The sequence below is a fragment of the Eutrema salsugineum genome, unplaced genomic scaffold, assembly GCF_000478725.1.
Source record: "Eutrema salsugineum unplaced genomic scaffold, Eutsalg1_0 scaffold_19, whole genome shotgun sequence".
NCBI classification, from domain to species: Eukaryota; Viridiplantae; Streptophyta; class Magnoliopsida; order Brassicales; family Brassicaceae; genus Eutrema; species Eutrema salsugineum.
In genome coordinates, this window is record NW_006256838.1 from 1712874 (window position 1) to 1738168 (window position 25295).

The 25295-nt window shown below is 37.2% G+C and overlaps 6 protein-coding genes across 6 annotated transcripts; 2 read left to right on the forward strand and 4 right to left on the reverse strand.

Moving 5' to 3' along the window:
- Positions 1-4599: 4599 nt before the first annotated feature.
- LOC18020259 (ketol-acid reductoisomerase, chloroplastic) lies at positions 4600-7980 on the reverse strand. Its single transcript, XM_006402705.2, has 10 exons — positions 7593-7980; positions 7404-7496; positions 7006-7071; positions 6746-6886; positions 6433-6660; positions 6227-6344; positions 6006-6145; positions 5740-5907; positions 5491-5646; positions 4600-5151 (listed from the first exon to the last, which is right to left on the reverse strand). Exons 1-10 carry the CDS (start codon positions 7896-7898, stop codon positions 4783-4785), a joined length of 1785 nt encoding a protein of 594 aa, XP_006402768.1. The 5' UTR covers positions 7899-7980; the 3' UTR covers positions 4600-4782.
- A 631-nt stretch (positions 7981-8611) lies between these two features.
- On the forward strand, positions 8612-11079 carry LOC18020260 (uncharacterized protein At1g03900). Its single transcript, XM_006402706.2, has 7 exons — positions 8612-8870; positions 9567-9598; positions 9870-10043; positions 10132-10163; positions 10243-10333; positions 10449-10560; positions 10637-11079. The coding sequence occupies exons 1-7, from the start codon at positions 8733-8735 to the stop codon at positions 10955-10957; spliced, it is 900 nt and encodes a 299-aa protein (XP_006402769.1). The 5' UTR covers positions 8612-8732; the 3' UTR covers positions 10958-11079.
- A 67-nt stretch (positions 11080-11146) lies between these two features.
- Positions 11147-13556, reverse strand: LOC18020261 (pentatricopeptide repeat-containing protein At3g58590). Its single transcript, XM_006402707.2, has one exon. It carries the CDS (start codon positions 13378-13380, stop codon positions 11164-11166), a length of 2217 nt encoding a protein of 738 aa, XP_006402770.2. The 5' UTR covers positions 13381-13556; the 3' UTR covers positions 11147-11163.
- Positions 13557-14832: 1276 nt separating this feature from the next.
- Positions 14833-15270, reverse strand: LOC112087142 (14-3-3 protein 1). The gene is made up of 2 exons (XM_024157155.1): positions 15201-15270; positions 14833-15092 (listed from the first exon to the last, which is right to left on the reverse strand). Exons 1-2 carry the CDS (start codon positions 15268-15270, stop codon positions 14833-14835), a joined length of 330 nt encoding a protein of 109 aa, XP_024012923.1.
- Positions 15271-17540: 2270 nt separating this feature from the next.
- On the forward strand, positions 17541-21215 carry LOC18020262 (carbon catabolite repressor protein 4 homolog 2). Its single transcript, XM_006402708.2, has 11 exons — positions 17541-18059; positions 18334-19078; positions 19180-19266; positions 19349-19432; positions 19509-19595; positions 19690-19776; positions 19893-19946; positions 20042-20133; positions 20240-20354; positions 20423-20570; positions 20679-21215. The coding sequence occupies exons 1-11, from the start codon at positions 17902-17904 to the stop codon at positions 20822-20824; spliced, it is 1803 nt and encodes a 600-aa protein (XP_006402771.1). The 5' UTR covers positions 17541-17901; the 3' UTR covers positions 20825-21215.
- Positions 21216-21236: 21 nt separating this feature from the next.
- LOC18020263 (DEAD-box ATP-dependent RNA helicase 52) lies at positions 21237-25253 on the reverse strand. Its single transcript, XM_006402709.2, has 7 exons — positions 25089-25253; positions 23920-24726; positions 23737-23820; positions 23167-23409; positions 22389-22556; positions 22127-22240; positions 21237-22008 (listed from the first exon to the last, which is right to left on the reverse strand). The coding sequence occupies exons 2-7, from the start codon at positions 24628-24630 to the stop codon at positions 21397-21399; spliced, it is 1932 nt and encodes a 643-aa protein (XP_006402772.1). The 5' UTR covers positions 24631-24726; positions 25089-25253; the 3' UTR covers positions 21237-21396.
- Between the last annotated feature and the right edge of the window lie 42 nt (positions 25254-25295).

Below are 25295 nucleotides of genomic sequence, written 5' to 3' on the forward strand. Positions count from 1 at the left end.
TACACATATTCATAACAAAAAGAAAAAAAATTGGTCCCAACTAAAAATAATCACTGACCGAGAGGTTCCTTTCACATACTAATAATAATGAATATTTGAACTCAATTATTGATTTATTCATTGCCAAACACATATCCTTTTGTACAATTATAATTTTTAAAATCCATGAATGTGTTAACATAAAGATGAGTTTGGAATTACAGAAAATGTATCTGTCGAAGCTAACAGCCTAAAACCTCTCAATATCATTTTTAATTTATACCATTTAGGTACTACATTACAATCGAAATAATTAACAATAGAAAAATAGAACTACAACTATTGATTATGGGTATCTTGCAGTTACTAAAAATAGAAAATAGCCATGTGAAATGTAAAAACAAAGAGAAAGTTAATCCATGTGGCCAAATCATTTTTTTTTTTTCAGAAACGGATTAAACGAAATATTAATTAGTATTGATGTCGGCCGCAATTTATGACCCAATCAAAATCGACAAAAGAGGAAATGTTGGGTAAAATTGTAGATAGTTAGCTGGTAATTATGATGCTTTACATCTTTAAATAATCGTCGGGGCATTACACTCGGTAATTTAGAATTACAAAGATTTGGGATAAAAGGAAACGAATGAGAAATAAGACGAAAAAAACAAGGAAAAAGGAGAAAATCTTCTTTCCTCCCTTTGGGGAACATACTTTATAGATAATTAATATTATTTATAAGAAAATTAATCAAGATGATGCTCGTATTATCTCAAGGCATGGCCTTAATAATAGTTGGTGGTGTGCTGGAGGAACATGGACCCACCACCTATATAGGAGTTATAGAACCGAACAAGATGTGTGCGAAATTGTTATACACTTATACTATCAAATTTTACTAAAGAAAATGTCCCAAGAAAATGTATAACCAAACTAATCTAATAAAAAGTAAAAAAAAAAAGTAAAAACCCACAAATTTCGTCAAAAATTATGAATACACCAACACTTAAAGAAAAAAAAGCATAAGTCTCTCTCTATGCACGCCAAGAAAAATCATATGAATGAAGACTGTTTTCTTCAGACAAAAAAAGTTGTTATTTGTTCGTATTAAATCAATTTCATAATATTTTTCTACCCTCTGGGTAACTACTAAAAAATTAGAAAAAATACAAACTAACTAGGTATGCTTTATATGATTATACCTCTAGAATATATGTATTGACATAAACCATATGGATTTTTTTTTTACATAGAAAATATTGACACTGGGTCATGTTTTTATTAAATTAGGGAGAAACTACTAATACTTCGATCTACTAATTTATTTAAGTTGTATTGGAGTTTATTATTATTATTATTGAAATGACCTACTCGCTTACGGAATAATTAGACGTCAAAACGATCTAGACACCTAAAAATAATATAAAACCATAAAGTTCTAGCAATTATTTTGTTAGCATATCAGATTTGTGTATTCTGATTTGGTCTAATGGTGAATGCAATTAATAGAGTAAATAAACATAATGATTCCTGATAGTATGTACAACGACAAATAAACCACATATGGGTATAATCTGGTTTTCTAATTATTTGATTAATAATTTTAATTAACGACAAACGACGCTTAGCTATATGGACATTAAGGGTATCCAATGTTTCATCATTCATATTTTAGTTTCATAACGAAATGATGTCAGTGCAAAAACACTAAGCAAGAATATTTGTAGATCGCATTACCGTCCAACTCGCATTTTATATATAAATAAAATTCTTCCACGTTTAAGCGAGACTGCTAGACAGAACTAATTAACTTATAGTATCTGATTCAAATAAACATTATTTTTTGATGCACAGTACAAGTATGCAAAAACAAAATACGTATTTTAGAGTTGTTGTAAATACGCTGTTCAAATTGAAAGTATTCAGTTAGATTATGTTCAATTAATTGAATGTATGTTCTTTTAGGCTTTTAGTATTATCGCGTCATGGTTGATCGAAGACAACGATAAACTGTGCTTTTTCTATAACTCAGACCGAAGATCGATTTGTACTTTGGCTCTTAATTAATATAGCGGCTATTGATATTTAATTTGGTATTTCGATGTATATATGTTGAAACTATAACAACTCTTTTCTAATAAAAAAAGTTGTTTAACGGCATTTGGATCCTGTTCTAATGATGATAAACCATTTGATATAGAAGTATATCAGCTGGTGGTCTAAATTAAATACAGAAAATATCAGTAACTAGTATTCTGTATTCATATCCTTTAATTTTGTGGTATGGTGTTAACAAGGCCATAAATGAATCGCGCTTTTTATCAAAAAACGTAGAGCAAAATGTAACTAGTAATTTAGTAATACTGGAAATGAGAAGGACGAGATGGCAAGTAGGTTTACTAATAGAAAGAAATCCAAAATTATATAGTTATAGAATTATATTAGTAATTAAAACCATTAAGAAAACTAACAATGATACTAATATTTTACAAAAAAAAATGATACTTATTGGTTGCCACCTGAGGTTATATGGCGAAGCATGTGAGCATATGCTCAACTGTGAATTTCTCTCCTTTATCATCATCAATAAACATATTAATAAAGGAGTTTCTTAAAATGAATCTTTTATTTTTGTTTCTTAATTATAATCACGAACGAGAAAAAGTTGAAGAGCTTTTCGTATACTATGCACGATATCATATATGTGTGCTGTTTATTTAACGTTTCGCATGCCGGTGTATCAAATTTAGAAGATTGTTATATATATATATATACATTTATATATATATATATATAAATGTAGTTATATAGATGTTGTTTATATGTAGTTATATAGATGTTGTTTGAACGTTGTTGAAGTTGAATTCAAATATGGTGCCACGTTTGGCAAATGAAAGACGAAGATTTATCTGTCGTAGAATAACTACATATAAATTTAGCAAAAACCCTGTATGACTTTCGAGTCATTGTTTATAATTCCTTTTATTTAAACTGAACACAGAACAACTGCTGATACCATAAAAGAGTGATCACGAAAAAAACAAATTAGTATTACCACTAACAGAAATAATCACAGAATATCAAAAAGATTGATAATAGTTGAATTGGTATTACTATTAAAAACAAAAATAGACATCATGCTTGAATATATATTACTATTAACAGATATGATTACAAAGCATTAATTGGTGTCAAATCAAAATCATATATGATTCTTGACAGTAAACAACAAGATTTTGTCTTTATAACAAAAAAATAAACAAACTGAAAGGGTATTGCTCCCTTCATGAGATTCCACTAGTTACTAATTTTTTTTTGACTTCCAAAAATAACTAAAATTTCTCATAGTAATTGGTAACCATGACTTTCTAATGCTTAAAAATACAATAGACGACATATTATTATGGTTTACTCACTGACTCGATATGTGTTCACGGGGACAGGAGAAATAAGAGATACACTATGGGCATAATTTTATGGGAACACATATCGAACAAAACCATAGTGTATACAAAGTTTATGATTAACTAAGACCAATTGAGAGACTGGAAACCAAGTTTGAAGCTAGAAGAGAAAAGTTTGTTTTTAGTGTTCTTTTTCTGGGATAAATGAACATGAAATGTGGGAAAAGAGTTATACAATATGATTGGCTACACATGTTAGTCTTGTCTTTCTCTAATTCTTGAGTCACACTATCATATGATTGCAGAATTTTTATTTGTTTATTTATTCTGAACTTTTTTTCCTCTCTGTTTTCCCTTTTTTCTTCAGGCTTTGTGGATTTTTATCTCTCTTTTTTAAAAAAATAGGGGGAAGAGAAAAAGACTTGACATATAATGAAAATGTGCAGAGGGAGAGAGAGCACATGTCATTACATGTGATTCTAATAATTTAGATTCTTCATTTCACAGTTAAAAGAGAGACAAAAGCATTGCGCTCTGCCAAGTTTCTCTTTATCTTTAATTTTGAAAAAAAGAACAGAAATTATTATTCCTATTGTAATAATAGTTATATATATATATATATATATTTGGAAATGGAGTCACTAGTGACTACATAGTATAGTATATACATATATCCCAATCAATAAAATAATATTTATCTGGCATTTGCAGAAACTTATCCCTTTATCCTTTGTTCAATCATTCAACATGCAAATATAATTTCAATCAAGTTACTATCGAAACCAACCAAAATTAATTCGTGAAATTATACATAGCAAGTTTTCTATTGGAACCAAAATTAATTCGTGAAATTATGCATAGCAGCTAAAACCCTTAGAACTCGAATGATCAATAAATAACTTTAAACAATTCTAGCTTCTTTGATGATAGAATCACATAGCCGCCAAATTATCCTGAATTCTGGACGTTCTTACCCAAAATTAAGTTGTAATTTTTCAAATGTCCTAAAAATGATAATTAGTCTCGCGAGAAACTCTTTTTTTTTTGTGTTCAAATCCTTCTTATAGAAACTTAAATAGAGACAATATTCAGGCCCACTAAAGCCTGTTTTGCGATGGAGTCAGCTCTAGCATTAGCTGCCCTTGGAATGAAATAGAAATCGATGGATTGAAAACAAGGAAGAAGAAGATAGATATCAGTAATTAGTCTCGCGAGAAACTCTTTAACAAGATTTTAAGACCAAAAGCAGAGAGCATCCCATTATTGGATTTCCAAAGAGACAAAGAGACATAATTATTCAAATCCTCACTCACGCCTAAGAAAAAACATACCAAACTCTGGCTTTTACGAAAAATCCGATTACAATAAGAGAAGACTCGTAAACTTTTCAATACTTCACTCAGTTGCTAGACTGGCGCAGCTCAGGTCGAACAAAGTCTGCGTCCTCAGGCACAGAGATATCGACCGTAGGCCTGAGCTGTGCACAGACCTCGATAGCACCATGGACTGGATCAGAGAAGAAATTGCTGATCAAGTCTCTGTTGATCGCTGCACCGTTGTCCACAGCCACCAGAGCTTGTTGGGTCAAGTTGTAGTCGAACCGCGGGGCCCATTTCCTCGATCCCAATCTTGCTGTGGTTGAGCAGTTGTCCACCATGAAGGAAACTCCTCTAGCATGCATAAATGGGTTTAGAGAGTCCACAGATTCTATCACGCTCTCGTTGATAATCTCTGAGTAAGAGTGACCTTTCTTTCTCAAGATCTCGATCTACATAAGCCCACAGAAATCAAGATTTAGATTCCATGAAATCACTGGATAATGTAGAATAAATTAGGGGATCTTTTAATCTGGGTTAAGCCACATCCGAACCAAAACAGATCCAACCAATTGATATCACAATTTCTCAAAACCAAAACCAAACTGAGACAAAAAAGAAAACAAACCAATGGAATTCACATTATCTTTAAAACACTTCAAACAAAGACCGAACCAAAACGACGATAAACCAAATAACGAATCTTCAGATTAAAGTTACATTTTTTTAAATATCTAAATCCAATTTGAAACCAAAACACCGCATGAACCGAACATAAACAAAAGACATACCTGAGCCATCATAAGCGCAACGTAAACTCCAGCGGTGAAGGGATACAACGGACCCAAGTCACCAGCTGGTCTGGACTTCCTGACACGTTCACCGACCTTCCACATTCTTGTTTGATCAATCTTTCCCATTGGGAATGCAGGCAATCCCTCCTTATCCTGTTACAAGTAAAAATAAACAACAATCAACATGCCTGCACAAACTTGTTTTGGGTTAAGTAAAAAGGAAAACTTTGAAAGAGGAGTCTTTACATAGAAGCGACGACCAGCTAAGACAACACTTCGGATTTCGCTACCCGCAGCTACATCCTCGTAACATTCATAGAGAATCTCCATACAAGGATAGAACGATGCACTGTATGCAGTCTCGAAATCCTTTTTACCTTCTTCAGACAAGGAGTTGTACACAGCCAACATTCCCTGAATTTTATAATTCATCAGAAACAGGTTTCGAATTTTGATTTCCGTTTAGGCCAAAAACGAATATCTCCGGTCTCTACAGATATCTACCAACTAACCTGGGTAGAGATAGTTCTCGAAATTGTTCCCGTGATGCACTCTACTGTGTTCTTGTAAGCCAACTCTTCACTCATCCCATTTTCGGTGTACCTTCTAAACAGAGACTCCACGATTCCGTGAACAGCACCAAGCAAAATGCCTTTAACAAAAAAAAAAAGACAGGTTTTACATATGGGATTAAGCGATAGAAAGACAGTTCTATAAGTGATGCCTAACTCACCTCTTTCTCCAAAGATGTCACTCCTGTACTCTTGCTCAAGAGTAGTAGCAAAAGTAAAAGGAGAACCAAGTGCTACTGACCATCCCAAAGCAACATCGGCTGCTCTACCGTCAACATCCTGCAAACAGATATAGCATCAGTGATGAAAAATGAATACAGGGGTCTAATAACTTTTCACTGTAGAGACAGGTAGAGAGATAGAAAACCTGGTGGACTGCAAAACTGGCATTGATTCCAGCACCGTTGATTTCTTTTCCTTGGACGTAAAGCCTCCTCACAGAGGGACCCATTCCCTTAGGACAAACAGCGACCACACTGATGTTTTTTGGGAAATCGAGTCCCATGGACTGTAAATGCCCTAACAGAAACCCGTGTGACAAACCGAGGATGCTGTTTGGCTTCATGTGAGAGAATATTTTCTCATAGTTATCAGCCTGCAAAAAAGAGGATACATTAAACTCGATGCATATACCTACAGAAAAAAAATTCAAGATAATTAAGACTCCGAAATGCACATACCTGAGCAGCATCAGAGATCAAAAGCAATACAAGATCGCTGCCAGAAATAGTTTCCCATATATCACCCAAAGTACCACTTTCTTCGGTGAAGCCAACAGCACGTGCCTCCTCAAATGAGCGAGAGCCCTTTCTAAGCCCAATCTACAATTCCGTAGAGGAAAAAAGGAAACTGAATCAAGTCATATCCTTCAAGTAACACCAGAAAGCAAAGCTAAAGCTAATAAATAACAGTATGAAGCCAGCACACCAGTTGAGATTACCTTAACAACAATGTCAGACTTCGCCTCCACAAGCGAATCCCTTAAATTCTGAGCTTGAGCAGGTCCCTGCACATAGATATCGAACTTATTACGAGAAATGCAGAAGAGAAAGAACATGCAACCTATCGATTCATCTTGTTCATTCAAACTCAAACATATCAAAAGGATGAAAATGAGAACACTTTATATTTATTCCAGGTTCCAATTTTTCACATGACGTAATCAAGATACTATCTTCACAATTTCAAAGTAGACAAGCATCATAGCTGAGTTTCAAGCTCTTTAAGTAATGAATTCACAAATTGAAGCACACCAATTTAGTAAGCACAAAAATAGGAAACATGTTGATTAAGGAAAGAACAAACAAAATCAGATAAGAGAGCCAACAATTTAACTACCTGAGATCCCCAGCCAATCACACCAATCTGCTTAATCCCCTTGAAAGCATCTGGAAGATGCTTGAACAAATCCCTTCCTCCTCTCACAATGTACTAAACAAACAGTGGCAAACAAAAAAAAACATTAGCAACAATAACAGCGATAGCCAATAAAAAAAAATTAGAATCACCACAAATTCGAATAGAAACCTCTTCGTAACCAGCAAGAGAGACTTTCTCCTTTTGGAAGACAGATGTCTCGAAATCGAGAGAAACAGGGGTTCTGACCGCAGACGACGCAACCATCCGAGCGGAGAGGGAAGATCCAGTGGCGGAACCGATACCATTTCCAGCGAAGGTTGCAGTTAGCGACCGCAGAGACTTGGATGCAGACGAGAGGAAACCGATATTGGGAAGAGCCAAGGCTCTGGCTTTCGAAGACCTAAGGGTTTTGGAGGAAGAAGAAGGAGATGGGCATGAGAGAGAAGGAGCTATGGATGAAGTTGCAGCCGCCATTTCTCAATGTAACGTGTGCGCAAATTAGGGTCACTGAGACTTAAGGAGTGTTGGCTCACAGAGAGTTGGTAAGGAGAAATTAATAAAGCACGCGTTTAACCTATTCAACACCACGAAGAGTCATATATTTTAATTTAAACAAAATATCCAGTATATTTATATTGGGCCAAAGCCCATTCATTAAAGCTCATAGGCTTAAAGTGGACGTGTTTTCATTGGTTGGTTTATCAATTCCTCTTGGAATAATCCATTTAGGACAAAAAAAAATTGTAAAATTGTGAAAGAAGAAGATAAAATACATAAAAGTCTCTGAGTCTCATTCCATAAAAGGTAAAATAATTAAACGTCTCTGAGTCTCATTCCATAAAACTGATTCAAAGATACGTTAAACCATCTCAAGCTACATAGAAAAATAAATATCTCAAACTAGATTAAAAAACCATCTAAAAACAAACACAGAAACTAGATTAAAAAAATTAAGCCTGAAGATGCCAAAAAGATTGACTGTCCCAATGCCCATCATTTAAGGCCCATAAAGCTAAACGTGAGCGTTTTTGACTTGATCCATCAACTGTTTTATGTTGACTTCCCACTTCCCAGCGCCGGACGAAATACACGTGTCCAGGCTATATCCGGGTCTTCAAAGTCAACATAATGGACGGTTTAGATTTAATTAAATTAATCAGATCTTATGGTTTTGAGGTAATACACCTAACGCGAAACCTCTGCGTTTCTTCGTCTTCGCGACTCGTCAGATTGTGTAATCACAGTACGGCATAGACTTAACATTGAAGATTTTACGAGGTGTTTGATCGATTAGTAATCTGGTTTGTGATGGATCAAGCTTCTTCTTCCTCAAATAGTGAGGAGAACAAGAAATCTTCCATTGATCCTGTGTCCGTCGACGATAACGAGGAGAGAGAAGCTATAGAGATCGCTCTCTTCCAAGTGCCTGAATGCTATGTTTATTTGGTAAATTTCTAGCTTTGATTAAGTTAGTGAGATGGGTATTTGAAATTTGTGATGAATTTTGCGTCTTTTATGCTGAAGTTATGGTCTTTTTTTGTAAGTTCCCTCGATGGATTTGGATCTGATCATAAGTTAATTAGTAAACTCAGTCTCGCATTATAGATTTCTTGCAAAGGTATTGAGAAAATCATTTCTTGCAAAGGTATTGAGAAAATCATCTTCATATGCATATGTCGAAGTTCATGTCTTGATCACCCTAATTTGTTGTCTCAGTTAGATGGTTTAAGTGATCGATGATCGATTGCACAGTTAACTATCACGCCATAATTTTTTCAAAGAGATTTCGTATAGTAGATTCTCAAGGATTTTGGTATAAATTGTTGGCTCGATGATTTCTTGATAAGGTCTCTGAAATCATAGTATCTGTTTGAGATAATTGTGACGTAATTACTTCATTCATGTACCGTTTTGAGATTCCAAATTGGTTGCCTTGAACTCATTGACATTGTGAAGTGTCCTTATTTAGATAAACTAAAGAATTCCCAAAAGACAAATGGATTATAGACAACATTGGAGCTTGATGGATTTGTTTTGAATTTTATCCTACGGTTTATGTTTTCTCCTGTGTCTGTTAATTTGCGGGAATGTCACAGCAAGTGAGCTCGTCTTCGTCTTAATTTTGTTCTTGTGTGTATGCAGATACCTCCAAGGAAAAGCGCAGCTTCCTACAGGTTCGTTCTTGCCTCCATCACAGAAAATTAGAAAGCCATTCTGATCTGTAGTTAGGAGATTCTTGCAAAACCCTTATTGAACCAATTGTTAAAGCTAGTAGGAATGTTCACTTAACCTTAATTTGTATCAAGATAGTAATTTTTCTAATTACATTCGATTTTGATCAGCTCAACTTGGGTTCTTAGGTCAAAGATGCATCGAGTAATCCACTGGAAGATAGATTGATATAGAGACATTCAGTGATACCTTTTTTATAATTGATCCGTGCAGAGCAGATGAGTGGGACGTGAACAAATGGGCATGGGAAGGAGCATTGAAAGTGGTGAGCAAAGGAGAAGAGTGCATTATTAAACTTGTAGATAAAACCACAGGGGAACTTTACGCTCAGGCCTTTCTGCGAGATGGTGAACCTCATCCAGTAGAAGCTGTAATCGACAGTAGCAGGTAACAAAAAAAATAACCATAGAATTTAACTTGGTCTTTATCATGATGTGCAGCTAGTCTAACAAAACAATTATGTTTTGTCTTGTAGATATTTTGTCCTCCGTGTTGAAGAAAAGATAGGTACTTACTTACCATGAAGATATACGGATTGTACAATTGTAGCAGTTGTTTTTGAGTATACTTGTTTGAAGCATTGCAGCTGGACGTGTTCGACATGCTTTTATTGGGATCGGATTCCGGGAAAGAACTGAAGCATATGATTTCCAAGCAGCATTACATGACCACATGAAGTAACATTCCACTTCCATCCAAATATACAAATGTTCTTTTAGATTCAGACAATAAGCAATTCTTTCAAGACAACTAAATCATCTCTTATCTCTGTGTCGCACTCTCTTTGCTAAGGTATTTGAATAAGAAGAAAACAGCAGAAGAAATGGAACAACACTTTCAGAACACTTCATCCGTCGATTACAGCTTAAAGGAAGGAGAAACCATTGTTCTCCAACTGAAAAACGTAAGATTTAGAGTTACTGTGTAGATACGTTTTCCTCAAGTTTTTTTGTTTTCTCATATCAAAACGATGAAAACAGAGAAGCGATAAAGACGCAAAGTCGAAGATGGTGGAGAAGAGTCTGAGCAATCTAACGTTAGAGGATAAGGGCAAGTCGTTAGAAACCATTCCTTCAATCATCCCTCCGCCTCCACCTCCTGGACCGCTTTCTCCTGCCACAACTGCTCAGAAGTCCCCATCAAGTCTGCCACCAAGCGTCAGCCTCCAGAGATCATCTGAACAACAAGATTTAGATACAAAGCGAGAAGAAGTAGAGAAGAAAGAAGACCAAGAAGCTAAAGATATAGGCGTTGAAGATGCACCAGATGATGACTTTGGAGATTTCCAGGCCGCGGGTTGATTTAACCGTAAAATCTTTTTACCATACACAACATCGTTTTATGAGTAATGGGACTGATCCAAGTTTGGATTGTTTGCTACTGACCTTTTGTACAATTGCAAAATACAAACTATTTCTCTGAGCTTGTTAGATCAAATTTGTAGTTTTTTTTCATTCACCATACAAAAATACGAACATTGCAAGAGAAGCCTGTTGCAATTCTACAACTACTGAACAGAGAGGGTGCTACTCTGTTCTGCTGCAAATCTATTGCAACCATCAAGAAACGTACGCCATACAGGGGCGTCTGCAGGGAAAGGCATTCCACAAATCAGTTGCTCAGCTTCCTTCAGGTAACCGTTTCTAGCCAAAAGATCAACGGCACAACGATAATGATCCATTTCGGGTTCAACTCCATAATGCTTCATTTTCCGAAACAACTCCATTCCTTCTTTGACCATACCACCATGTCTGCAAGCAGTTAGCATAGAGATGAAAGAGACACGGTCTGGCTTTAAACCCAGAGATACCATTTCCTCAAACTTTTCAAATGCCTCGTGTCCATATCCATGGAAGCCAAGAGACGAAATCAATGCCGTCCATGTAATGAGGTTCTTCTCTCTTGTTTCTTCAAAGACTTTGATTGCACTCCTAATGCTTCCGCATTTCCAATACATGTCAATCAATACGTTGCAAACAAATGTGTCGGCCCGGTTGAAATCTGTTTTGGTGATTACACCGTGAATAGAACTTCCAAGCGTAAAGTCGCAGAACTTGGAGCACATACTTAAGATACTAACGTATGTGTAGTTATCAGGGCGGATGTTTGATTGAAGCATGTGTTTGAAAAGTTCAATAACCTCTCCGTGGTTATCAGAACGAGAGCAAGCCGCAATTGCAATGTTCCAAGATACAGTGTCGGGTTGTTCTAGTGTCGAAATAAGCTTCACCGATTCATGGTACTGGCCTGTTCTACTATATATTCCGGCGACAATGTTCGATGAGACGACAGAAGATGGCCTGCTAGACAAATCCAGCAGAAGAAGAGCATCACTCATCAATTGATTCTTGGCATAGGATTTCATAAGAGAGCTTAACACATAGTCATTATCTTCATAGCCCATTCTCAAAATAACAGAGTGCAGCTGTTGTAACTCTATGACACCACATGATTTGAGGGCTGTCGAAAGAGTATATTCAGTTGGCCTGAAACCCATTTGAAGCATTTGAAGAAACAAAGAGAGACAAATGGGACCATCTTTATTGGCAAAAGCCCAAAGCAGTGCATTCCAACAAACAATGTTCTTATCACGTATGGAATCAAAGCATAGCCGGCAATCTTCCAGACTACCACATTTAGCATAAAAGTCGGTCAATGCATTCCCCAAAAATATGTCAGTTTCGCAGCCGTTCTTGATTAATGTGCCATGAATCTGGCGTCCGAAACTCAACATCTGTGTATGAGAAGAGGCGCTAAGAACACTAACGAATGTACCTTGGTTCGGAGAAAATTCATGCTCTAGCATATTTAGAAAGAGTTTGAGTGCATTTAACGGGTTCTCACTTTTGGCTGTTGCACCAATAATGGCGTTCCATGACACTATATCCCGGGAACTTGTCTCCGCAAACATTCTCTCAGCCATAAGTGTGTTGCCACATCTCCCATATGCGCTGATAAGAGAGTTAACGATGGAAATTTCACAGTCTAACCCTTTTTTCATTGCTGAGCAATGCAATTGTTTGCTATTTTCCAAGTCATTTCCACAAGATACACCAGACAATACACCCAAGAAAGAGCCTTCAGATAAACATACCCCCGTCCTAACAAGCTCACGGAAGAGAAAAATGCATTCTTTGAGAAACCCACGACGCCCCAACAAAGACATCATATGGTTCCATGTTACTAAGCTCTTGAATGGCATATCTTCAAAAACATGTTCTGCCATTTCCAATAACTCAAGCCTCCCATACAAACACAACAAATGAGTACCGACAAATGCATCAGCTAGAAACAAGCCATACTTCAAGCTCAAACCGTGCAACTGAGTTCCGGCACGAATATCCAACGACGCACATGACAACAAACCACCAACAGTTACCTGATTCGGCGAATATCCAAAATGCCTCATCTCAGAGAATACACCCCAGGCTTTCTCCGCATACCCGCATTTGCTATACCCACTAATGATCGTGTTGAACGATGCCGTGTTTCTGTCAGGCATTTTATCGAACACCTTGGCTGCACAGGGAACCTGGCCAAGCTCCGAATAAAGGTATATGATATTGTTGCAGATATAAATGGGCTGCTGAAGAGTATAGCATAAAGTGATGGAGAGTGCGTGAAGAGCTTTGGTCCTTGCAAAGGAAGGAGATTTTCTGCAGACGCTGAGCAAGCTAAGTAGACGGTTGTTGTGATTGGCGAAATCTCCATGGCTGAGGCTCATGCAGGAGGAAAATGAAAACAGAGAGAATTTCCTAGGCACAATGCATATAAATAAACTTAAAACCGAGCTCAATCTCAGGCTTTGAAGCAATTTTTTTGGTTCTGCGAATACAAAGGGAAGAAAAAATAAGTTGTGATATCAAATACTCAAGTGTCAGTTTCACTAATCTAGCTAAGTGTATGCACCGATCACAACAGCTCAGTCGCGAGAAGTCGAATTTGAGGTTACCACGATGATCTGAAACGATTTTACGAGTGACTGACGAGTCACGAGCACGAAGACTCGTGATTTAAACCGTTAACCGGCTGATCTATTCACAAGATCATGGATTGACCGGTCTAACCGACTAACGTGGTCCTGGTTTAAAAGTTAAAGAATCTCCACGACACCTCGTTGAATTCCTACAAATTCAATTTGGCCCATACTTATTATTATTTATTTTTTTAAGAATGGAAAATTTATTCACCAAAAAAATCTTTTTACAATAAATACCTCATTGTTTTGAAATTTAAAATCACTAAAATTAAAGTAAAATAACTAGTTTACAGAAAAAATTTTATCTGGTGGCAAAATACCATTGGAAACCATCATCAAACTTCGTTGAGACGTATCTGAGAGAAAATATCCGAATTTCGCCCATACTTAACCAAATTCTAGATTTATTTGTAAATTGAAAAACAAAAATTTCATACATGATCTAAATTATGTGGTAATTTTTTCAATATAAACACATGTAATTTTTAAACTCCATAGATTTTAACTCATCACATGGTATAAATTGAAGAGAATAGAAATTTGACATTCCATTTTTACTAGTAAGTTAGCTAAAGTTGCTTTCATATTACTAAATTTCTATTTACCAAATTTGAGATGCATAGTTGTCCATTATTTGATATAGAAAAATCTAATATAAATAAAAATATGATTTAAAAATTGAGTTTATTTATATAAAATCAAGAAAACCTGAAAATAAAAATAAATACAAAATGTTGAAAACATTGTCACTAAACTACCCATTTTAAACCCAAGCACGGTGGTCTACTTGTAGTTGGACTAGGATTTAGAGAAAGAGGATTGCACTCTTCTGATCTTTTGTTTGTGTCACTTGGATTGTTGTTGGCTTCACTCCATATGTTTGAAATATGGTGAGCTAAGCTTGTCGAAAACTTATGTCAAATATTTTATTTTAGAATTTGGCAATTGGAAAAAAAACATTACTATGCTTCTAGTTTTACGAAAAATCAACTGTATGTTAAATTCCTTTTTTATATCATGATTCTACTTATTTGTCATTCTTTCAGTGTTTTTCATAAGAAAAGGGTTGTCCAACACCTCTTCCATCTTTCTTTCACATTTCTTGGATGATACCTCATCTTTTTCATAACTAATACATAAAAAAAAATACACCCTTTGAAACTCTGGAAAGATAAAACACAGTAAAAGTAATTAAACTTAGACAGTTATACCCAATAATTTTTTTATCTCGTCAGATGTGCTTTTAAGGTCAATCAATTGCTTCTGCAAATACTCTTGAACCATCTCCAGATTATCATTCCCTTCTACTCTTTCCTTAAGCTTCATAGCTTTGAGAGTGTTCCATGTCTTTTTCATCTCACAGATTAGATTGTTATGCACCATTCTTATGCAATTCTTCTCTCCCACTGTTAGCTCAGCTTCCAATTTCTGTATATTTTTGAGGGCTTCCACCAAAACTAACATAAAAGGGTAAAATATTCAACCAAAAGAATTATTCAACAATTTACACTATATATAGAGAAGGGAAAAAACAAAGTTTAATCGATAAAGGAAATGTGAATTACCATCATATTGCACTCTCACATCAGCTACCACAACGCTATGGAAAAGTTTTACACGTTCACTCATCATCATCGATGTTGACATAAATCAAATTCTAATGTTTTTTTCTGTTCTCGACGGGTTTGGAGATGTTAGTTACACAGTAGCGTTGTCTTTTCTTGCTAGTTATATAGAGTGCTTGAGGCTCAAAATATTAAATAAGAAAAACCCAACATTACTTTTTTTTTCCTTAATTAGTATAAAAAATAATTTTCTTAGTAGTTGTCAAAATTTAGTAAAGTGCTTACTAGTCTGAAAAGTATTCAAACCGAAACGAGCAGAGTTGAACCGAATTAAACCATTATAGATCCGCAAACTAACGAAATCAAAACGAATAAAATTTACGTTTAAAATTGAGCAAACCGGATCAAAACTGAACGTACTCAAACCAAATGTGACTATATTCAATTAAAATCTTCACAACCCGAACTAAAATACCATTTCAAACCAAACCGATGACCAAAAGTTGTACCCATGTTTTTGCACATAGGCCAAGTAGTCAAGTACTTGTATTTCGTAGTATTCTCAATTATAGTATTGACTGTATTTATGGAAAATATCTTAAAATGATAACTTAAAAATTATTATTAATGTTACTATTTAATATATTTTTCTAAGTTTTGAATTAGCTAAGAAACGGCTAGAAATAATATTTTATTTTAATAGAAAAGCGCTTTCTAGTCAGTTGAAAAAAAGAATGTGGCCGTCGTTTCTCATTTTGGGAGTCCGACTCCTACCAGTAAATGGGTCGTTTGACCGGCCCGTTGTAGCTCAACGGACCTTTTTTCATTTATCAATGACAATGACTAAAATGCTTATAGGTGGAGATGAAGGATCATCATCTTCAGAAAAACTTCTTCACATTGGTTTTATGATTTTTTTTTTTTTTTTATAACTCAGGTGTCCTGGCCCTCACCGAAGTGGGTCCAGGCTAGCCACGTGAGCGGCCAAATGACACTCCATGTGTCGGCTCCTGGAACGCTGCAGCCCATATATAAATTTTGTAATGGCTGGGGCTCGAATTCGTGATGGCGGATACCTCAGCTGAGGGTCCTTTACCACCAGAGCTAGAGGCTCCGGTTTTGGTTTTATGACTTTATATGAAGGTTTTGCCTCACCCGGAGACAGAAGGTTACATCCTCAAAGGAAGGAAGCAAGAGGCATCGCTCTAGGTCTCAATTCAAGTAGCATTTCATTAGAAATTAACTGAACACACCTTACACCGTATTATACGTAACCATACAATACGACAAGAAATATTTGCCATCACCCTTGGAACCTAGTAGACATGCTTACCTTAGAGAGTAGAGACACGAGGTTAAACTAGCTAGTCAACTATGTCAGAGATATATAACTGCTAAATCTTACAGATCATATGTTTCACTTCCCACATGAAATGAAATACCTGACTTAAAACTCTGGCAATCAGATACACGAATTCAGATAAGATAGACATTGTAAATATATACAACTCCTTTCCGCACGATGAAAAGGTCTTGTATACATATATTTATGCCTATATATCCTGCAAGTATTACATCATTTCACACTTCAAACTCGCTATTTCTTTTCTAAGGTACATGTCTTACATTTTTATGATTTCCGACTATTCAGACACAGTCATGAGACAGCAATCACACTACACTTAATTTATAACTGACTCAAACCCTTTTTTCTCCCCTCGATCTTCAACAATTTGCGTGATTTTAGTTATGACTTGAATATTCAAAAATATTTGGAAAGACATCACAACGGTATTCATTTTAGTTAAAAGATATATAAACACCGAACGAAATAATTTTGCAGTCTTCAACCTTTCCCTACCACATCAATATACTTTTTTCTCATGAAACAATAATTATTATCGACCGTCTTAATTTTTTAATCTTACAGGATCAATGACTCTTGATCTCTACGAGCAAAATTGCACCCCACCTTATATGGAATGTTGAACAATCTTGTCCATTGACTCCTCTTCCCGGTTTTGATTATTATTATTATTTTTTTAACCAAAGGCTTATGGTTTTGATTTCTTAAGGCTTTACCTTGGTTAATAAATAATTTAGTTGTAGATTCTCTCTTTTCCGCAAATTGATTTGTTGTGAACTTGTGATAGTTAAAAACAACCAAAACTTTCAATCTTTCAGCGCCAAAACCGATTTTTTTGTAGGTGTAGTTTACAAAAATGCCATCAATAAAATTCCAAGGAAATTATTCATTTTCTTTGGGTGTCTGGTCTAAAGCCTAAAACTTCATATTTTTTCATTTTCTTTGCTATTGATTCCACTCTCAACAAAAGAAAAAAAAATTAGAAAATAAAAAATAAAAACAAAATCTTTGATTTTTTCCATCCTTCCCAGCGTAAGAATCGATCCTGGAAGTTTTCCATCTTCTCAAAAATCTTTCGTGATTTTCTTTTTTCTCTTTCAATTTGGATCCAAGTTGGTTACTAAAATTTGGGGAGACAATATTTTAGGGTTTCGGGTAGTTTTTGAGGAAAGCTCTGGTCTTTAGGTGGAGAAAGTAAATGGTGGATCAGCCTACGGTCGATTCTATTTCATTTGTATATCTACGAGAATATATCGGTAATCAAGCTGTGCGTTCGATTCTGTGCTTCGATAGTGTTAGAGTGCTTCGACAATCACCAGTTGTGTCAGGAAAGAAATGCTGAGCGTGATCCGAGTGCATCTACCTTCCGAAATTCCCATTGTAGGCTGTGAATTAACGCCTTACGTGCTTGTTCGCCGTCCGGACAAGACCGCCGCCACTGACGATGTGCCTGAATCGGCTCCTCTCGAAGGTTACTTTTTGAGATACAGATGGTAAGGTTCCTCCTGATTCCTGATCTGTCTCTGTCTTCGTGGATTGGCCCTTTACTTCTTCTTGGATCCTCTGGCTGATTGGGGTTTAATCAAAGTTTGAAACTTGATCTGATTTCAGAGATTTCTGATTTCGATATTCTGATTCAGGTCGTCAAAGGTTTTGATAATTGGTTTGGCGATTGTAGGAAAGGGGGAATTTAAGAAAATACTATGCTTTTCTACTTCTGATCTTGTTTTAGATTCATTCTTTTGATTTCTACTTTTTGTTTGGTAGGTATCGTGTACAGAGCGATAAGAAAGTAACGATTTGCAGTGTGCATCCAACGGAACAAGCCACCTTGCAATGCGTATTCTGTTCAAAGCGTAGAGCCCTTGTTGCAAAAAGCTACCACTGTTCTCCAAAATGCTTTACAGATGCGTGGCAGCATCACAGGACTTTGCACGAGCGAGCAGCCGCCGAGAACGGAAACGAGGAAGATGAGTTAGTCCGGTTCAACAGCACTGGCTCTGGTGTTCTTGCCGGTAGCTTGTCCGGGTCTATGTCAAATCTCAATCTTACCAACAATGGCCCAACGCCGTTTTATCCTTCTAATGTCACGCAGAAAAATGGAGGAGAGACGCTAATCGAGGTCGGGTGTTGCAAAACTTACACGCCAACAGCTGATGATATTGGCTATGTTTTGAAGTTCGAGTGTGTTGTGGCTAACGCAGAGACGAAACAGTTTGTGGGACACCCTAGTACCATTTTGACTTCACGTGTTATTCCTGCTCCTTCTCCAAGTCCCCGTAAGCTTATCCCTGTCAATGGAGCTGATGTGATGGGTCACTTAGATCATGATGGTCGGATTCAGTCTGCAGGATCATTCACTGTTCTTTCCTATAATATTTTGTCTGATACTTCTGCAAGTAGTGACCTTTACAGTTACTGCCCTCCTTGGGCTCTTTCTTGGCCATACCGCAGACAGAATTTATTAAGGGAGATTGTTGGTTATCGTGCTGATGTAGTTTGCCTTCAGGAGGTATGTTTTTTTTTCCAGGCCTTGTTAATGTTTCGTTTCAAATTATCAGTTTAAGCAGTATAAACGAAATAAATATTCATCACTCTTTCTCTATCTGGCAGGTACAAAGTGATCATTTCCATGAAATTTTTGCTCCTGAGTTGGATAAGCATGGATATCAAGCTCTCTACAAGAGGAAAACTAATGAGGTTTGGTCATTGATTCCACACACTCCTTCCTTTAATGGTTTTATGTTAGAAAGTCTCTTAACCATAAGTTACTTGTTGCTAGGTTCTCAGCGGAAGTACAAGTGCGATTGACGGGTGTGCAACATTTTTCCGACGGGATAGATTTACACACGTCAAGAAATATGATGTTTGTATCTGTGCTATATGTTTATGCGCTCTACCTATTTAGATCCTCATACTAATTCATAGGACTGTTAATCCAGGTTGAATTCAATAAGGCTGCTCAGTCTTTGACTGAGGCTCTAATCCCTCCTGCGCAGAAGAGAACTGCTTTAAACCGACTAGTTAAGGTATTTTTGACATTCTATACATTTGTAATGGTCACAGCCGATTCTTAGAGAGTTATTGTTTACATCGCTAATTCCGGTGATTGTTATGGCGTAGGATAACATTGCCCTGATAGTTGTTCTTGAAGCAAAGTTTGGTAATCAACCTGCTGATCCTTCTGGAAAGCGCCAGCTTGTTTGTGTGGTAGAATTTCCTTTTTCTTCCCATTCAATTGTTTGTCAAGAAGTGTGTTTTCGTGAAATCGGTTATTTTGTGTGAAAGCCGGCTAATTTTCTCATTTTGTTGCTGTAACTTGTTAGGCTAACACGCATGTTAATGTTCAACAAGAACTCAAGGACGTGAAGCTCTGGCAAGTATGTGTATCTCTCTCTTCTAAAGAACTCAATTTTCATTGAACTCAAGAGATTTAGTGTTCACCTCCGTATTTGTTTTATTCTTTTGAGTTTAGGTTCATACCTTATTAAAGGGGCTGGAGAAAATAGCTGCTAGTGCCGATATTCCTATGCTTGTGTGTGGAGACTTCAATACGCTTCCCGGGAGGTTTTGTTACTTCCTACTACCTGATATATATCAAATTCAGTATTCTCTTAATGATTGATTCTTGATGTAGAAAGCTAAATCTCCGCCTTTGGAATTTTTATTACAGTGCCCCTCATTCACTTCTTGTAATGGGAAAGGTGGATGCAATGCACCCAGATCTGTTGGTTGATCCCCTTGGAATCCTGCGTCCTCATACCAAATTGACTCATCAATTGCCTCTGGTAACATTTTGATTTGCCCTTTGTTTGCCTCTCGTCTGGATCTTTGATAAGAGGATTTGTTGTTTCAGGTGAGCGCATACTCGTCGTTTGTGAGAATGGGAATCGTTCTTGGATTGGAACAACACAGAAGAAGAATGGATCTTAACACAAACGAGCCTTTGTTTACCAATTGCACAAGGGACTTCATTGGCACTCATGACTACATATTTTACACAGGTTTCACCATTTTTTAACTCACTGTCCTTCTTCGACTACATCAGAAAATAACAAGTTAACTAAGCGGGAAGATGATATTTTTTGTTTTTTTTTTTTGGTTGGTTTTAGCGGATACGTTAATGGTGGAATCATTATTGGAATTGCTGGATGAAGATGGATTGAGAAAGGATACAGCTCTTCCTTCCCCGGAATGGTCTTCTAATCACATTGCACTCTTAGCTGAATTTCGATGCAAGCCTAGGACCAGACGCTAACCGCCTTCACCACCTTTTCATCTTCGCAATCGCTTACAGATAGGTTTTTTTTTTTTTTTTTTTTTTTTTTTTGTTTTCCGGTTTTTAATCATCAGATTATGACAGCAACTCTTTAGACAAAACCAAACCTCTACCAAAATCTGTGATAGAGATGACGCACAGGTCGGAAGTGGTTCTGATCCAAAGTTAAGGCAGATCACTTTCTGAAGTCGGGTCATTCTTTATGATGACCTTCTGTGTGGCTTTTGTCTAACCTCTTTTCTTCTCATTTTGATCCTTAAATCTTAGAAAAACACTTGTTGCTTTTTTTTTGTTATCCTACCATTTTTAATAAAAGTATGTCTTTAGATCAAACTATTGTTGCTTGTTATAGATGCTTTGTAAGACTAGAGCAACTCGTTAAAATAAATAGTAGATTTTTTTTTCTTCTTTCACAGTGAAACAAGTGAAGACTCCTGTCTACATAATAACCATTTAAAGAGCAACCATACACATCGATGCTCTCTATTAGTAAACAGTAGAGATAAGTAAGAGAGACCATAATTGGTTCTTGAAGAATTGAAGTAAATAGCTTAGTCCCACGCACTAGCCACTCCAGGGCCATACCCTTGGCTAGGAACGGTTCCATATCCTCCACCATAGTAAGCACCACCGCCTCTACCGTAAGGTGCATAACCACCACCAGGAACCGTTCCATATCCACCACCTGGTACGGTTCCATACCCACCAGGCATTGCTCCATAGCCACCACCAGGAACAGCTCCATACCCACCACCACCACCATAGTAGTCACCACCACCACCGCCTCGGCCATACGATTCTCTCCTGAAGTCACGCCCACCGAACCGTCCACCAGACCGTCGGTTTTTACCACCTCCAAAAGAAGCACGAGATGCGTACCGAGTCAACCAGTCAGGGACCTCCTGGTTAGCTTCTTGCATTAGCTCAGCGAGTGGCTTGGCCATTGATGTGTTGTTGTCGTTGAAGAAAGCAGTTGCTAGTCCTGAATTGCCTGCACGTCCTGTTCGTCCGATACGGTGGACATAGTCATCGATGTCGTTTGGTAGATCAAAGTTAACAACATGAGCCACATGTGGTATGTCAAGCCCACGTGCAGCAACGTCGGTTGCAACCAAAATAGGTGTCCGCCCAGTCTTGAATGATCTCAGTGCCACTTCTCTTTCCTTGTATGCATAACCAACAAAATATGGTTTTAGGTTTGGTTGCACTGAACTATATTCTATATACTCTACGATTTCCTCTTTTTTTTAATATATATATATATATCAACAACTCGCTAACCTGTTGTGACCTATCACCATGGATGGTCGTTGCTGGGAATCCATTGATGCACAACCAATTCTCCAAAGAGTCAGCTCCCTTCTTGGTCTCCACAAATACTAGAGTCAAAGCTTGCTGTAAAATAGAATGGAAAGATCATCAAGGTTCTCTTGAACTGCGATTAATTATATAGAACAACGAGACAATGAACAAAACCGAAAGGAGCACTAGTATTGACTCTGTTCACTATTATTAAGAAACCAATCATATTAGTTTGCATTACCTTTCCTTGGTTACCATTCTCCCTCTGGGCATGAAGAAGGTCCATTAGATGGCTTCTTTTGTCAGAATCGTGGACAAACTCTACCCTTTGGACAATTAAATCCGTACTTGAACCCACTCTTCCAACAGCCAGAAATATGTAATTTGAAAGAAAATCAGATGCAAGTCTCTGCACATAAAAATAAAATAAAAATTAGTGCATGTGGCATGGAAATAAATCCATTTCCTGCATAGTAGGTAACTTCTATCGTGTGATTTTAAGAGACAAACTTTTGGAAGTATCAAGTAAAAACAAAAATAATTAAGACAACAAAGTGAACCTTCCAAGCAAGATTCTCTACTGACCATCCTTATCATTTCCCGGACCTACCAAATCTTACTTTTTTCTACAGTAATATTGCAGTAGCAGTAGTCACGGAAATAAAGCAAGCAGCAACCCTTAGCTCTCTCTTCCTCACAAGTATATTAATTTTTATTGGAAATTGCATCTCTACCTTGGTCTTTCATATCACTAATATAAGAAACGCTATTTCCTCATTCCAATATTCAAATATCAAATCATTTACAAGAATAAGTGGTCCAGTCAGTATTCTCCAAGTAAAAAAAAAAGAACAGTTATTCTCAGTACAAGTGTACTAGATACCCAAAGTGCCAGATAAAGCAGTGTACTAACAATGAAGACACTAACAGAGAACGAGAGATCGAAGGAGGAGCCAGCTGAATCTCTTTACCGGTAAGGATAAAACATGGAAAATGGCATTTGAGTGAGTTCCACAAACCTGTATCTCTCTAGGAAATGTAGCACTGAACAACATTGTCTGCCGGACACCAGGAGGAGGCATGTCCATCTGCTGAACGATCTTCCTGATTTGTGGTTCAAAACCCATGTCCAGCATCCTGTCCGCCTCATCAAGTGCTAAGTATTTTACCATCTGTAGTGAGACTCTACCTCTCTCAAGCAAATCATTTAATCTTCCTGGAGTTGCAACAAGAATGTCAACTCCTCTTTCAAGCTCCCTAATCTGTAAAACAACAAAACAAGAACAGATTAAAAGGGACCATATTATCTGTCATGATGTAGCCGACTCCTGCAGTTTTCATTTGAAGGATAACTATTATACACCCACGTATACAGGAGGATTTCTGGCAAACTACAGAGCAAAGAACAGCTAGGCATGTCAACAACAAAACTAAGAGCTAAAACAGCTATCAAAGCAAAATTTAACAAGGCGCACTAGAAAACTCTAGTATAATAACAGCCTGGAAAAGCACACTTTCTCTTTCTCCCCCGCACACACAGTGTATGAGAGGTGAAAAAATGAAGCAGTGATCAAACAGTAAAGGAAAACCTGTTGGTTGACTGGTGTTCCTCCATAAGCAACCACAACTTTCACACCAGTTTGATAGGAGAATTTTCTGGCTTCATCGTGTATCTGCCAACAAAATCATAAAATAGACACAACTTTTTTCATGAGATCTTCGAGTGATCTACGAATGCACATAGACTTTGATAGTAGACCAGTGATTCAGACCTGGCATGCCAGCTCCCTTGTTGGTGAGAGAATGACAGCAAGAGGATAGACCCCCCGTACTCCACGTGGTCTCTCTCCATGCTGCTCCTTCATAATCCCACTAATAATCGGAAAACAGAAAGCAGCTGTCTTCCCAGACCCTGTCTGAGCACAAGCCATCAAATCCCTCCCAGCAGCCAGTATGGGAATTGCATTACGCTGCACAGGGGTCGGCTTCACGTATTTGCACCTCTGAATATTTAGATTCAGCGCCTCTCCAAGGTCTATCTCTGCAAATGTATTAACAGGGGGTGGCACATTATCCCCACTTGTCTCGATGGGAATATCTTCATACGCCTCAAAGTTAATGACTGTGTTTTCCTGCTCGTTAGTAGCCGGGTCTGCATTCACATCATTACCAAACGGATTGGTTTCAGTATCCCGACGGTCCCAACCTCTGTTATTCCAACCGCCACCACCACCTCCTCCTCCTCTACCGGCATAGCCTGAGCCTCGACCACCATAGCCTTGGCCCCGACCACCATAACCACTATGTGCACCACCATATCCCACACGATCATTACCAGGTGAAGGAGCAGCAAAATCCGAAGATGGCGTACGGCTCCTAAGATGTGGAGGAACGTAGTTGGTTCGCGACGGACGAGAGTTCCCGTAACCCCAACCAGATGGTGCCCTCTCCGATTCAGAAACATCAGCCCATGATGAACTCATACTTGCAAATTACAACAACTCAGAAAGAATCAGCTGATTTTGGTTTTACCAGAAGACTCCAATTTCTTAGTCTTCGATTTTGAGTAGATCAAAGCCCTGGAGATCGTAAGAAATTTCAGTTAGAACAAGTTCGTTTTCCAGAAATAAGTTGCAGCTGTGCATGTAGGAAATAAAAGTCATCAAATCCAAGAACCGAAAATAGGCAAATGCGGATCGATTGGAGAGAAGCTGTCTCTAGAACAATCGAGAAAAACCTCAGCTAATCGAATAAGACGATAATCAAAACAATAAAAGGTCGTAACAACACACAATCACGACGAACTAACACAAAGCTGAGAACAATCCTTTCCTACAACCAAAAAATGCACAAATCACTAAACCCTAGAAGCAAAGAGAAATCGAACAGGACATCGCTGCATAGACGGAACAAAACCATGCACAGAGAGACAAAGCCAGACCTTCAGAAACTCGAATAGAAACAAAAACGAGATCAAGGATCGATGGTGTACGGAAAGTCTCCAGAATATAAACCCTAATTTTCCCTTCTTCTCGCGATCGTACACGAAGCAATGAAACAAGGTTTCTGGGAAATGAGCAAAAGAGAAAGATGAAGAGATATTTGTATTTCGATGAACTTTTATTATTTCCAAGCTTCCTCGTTTTTT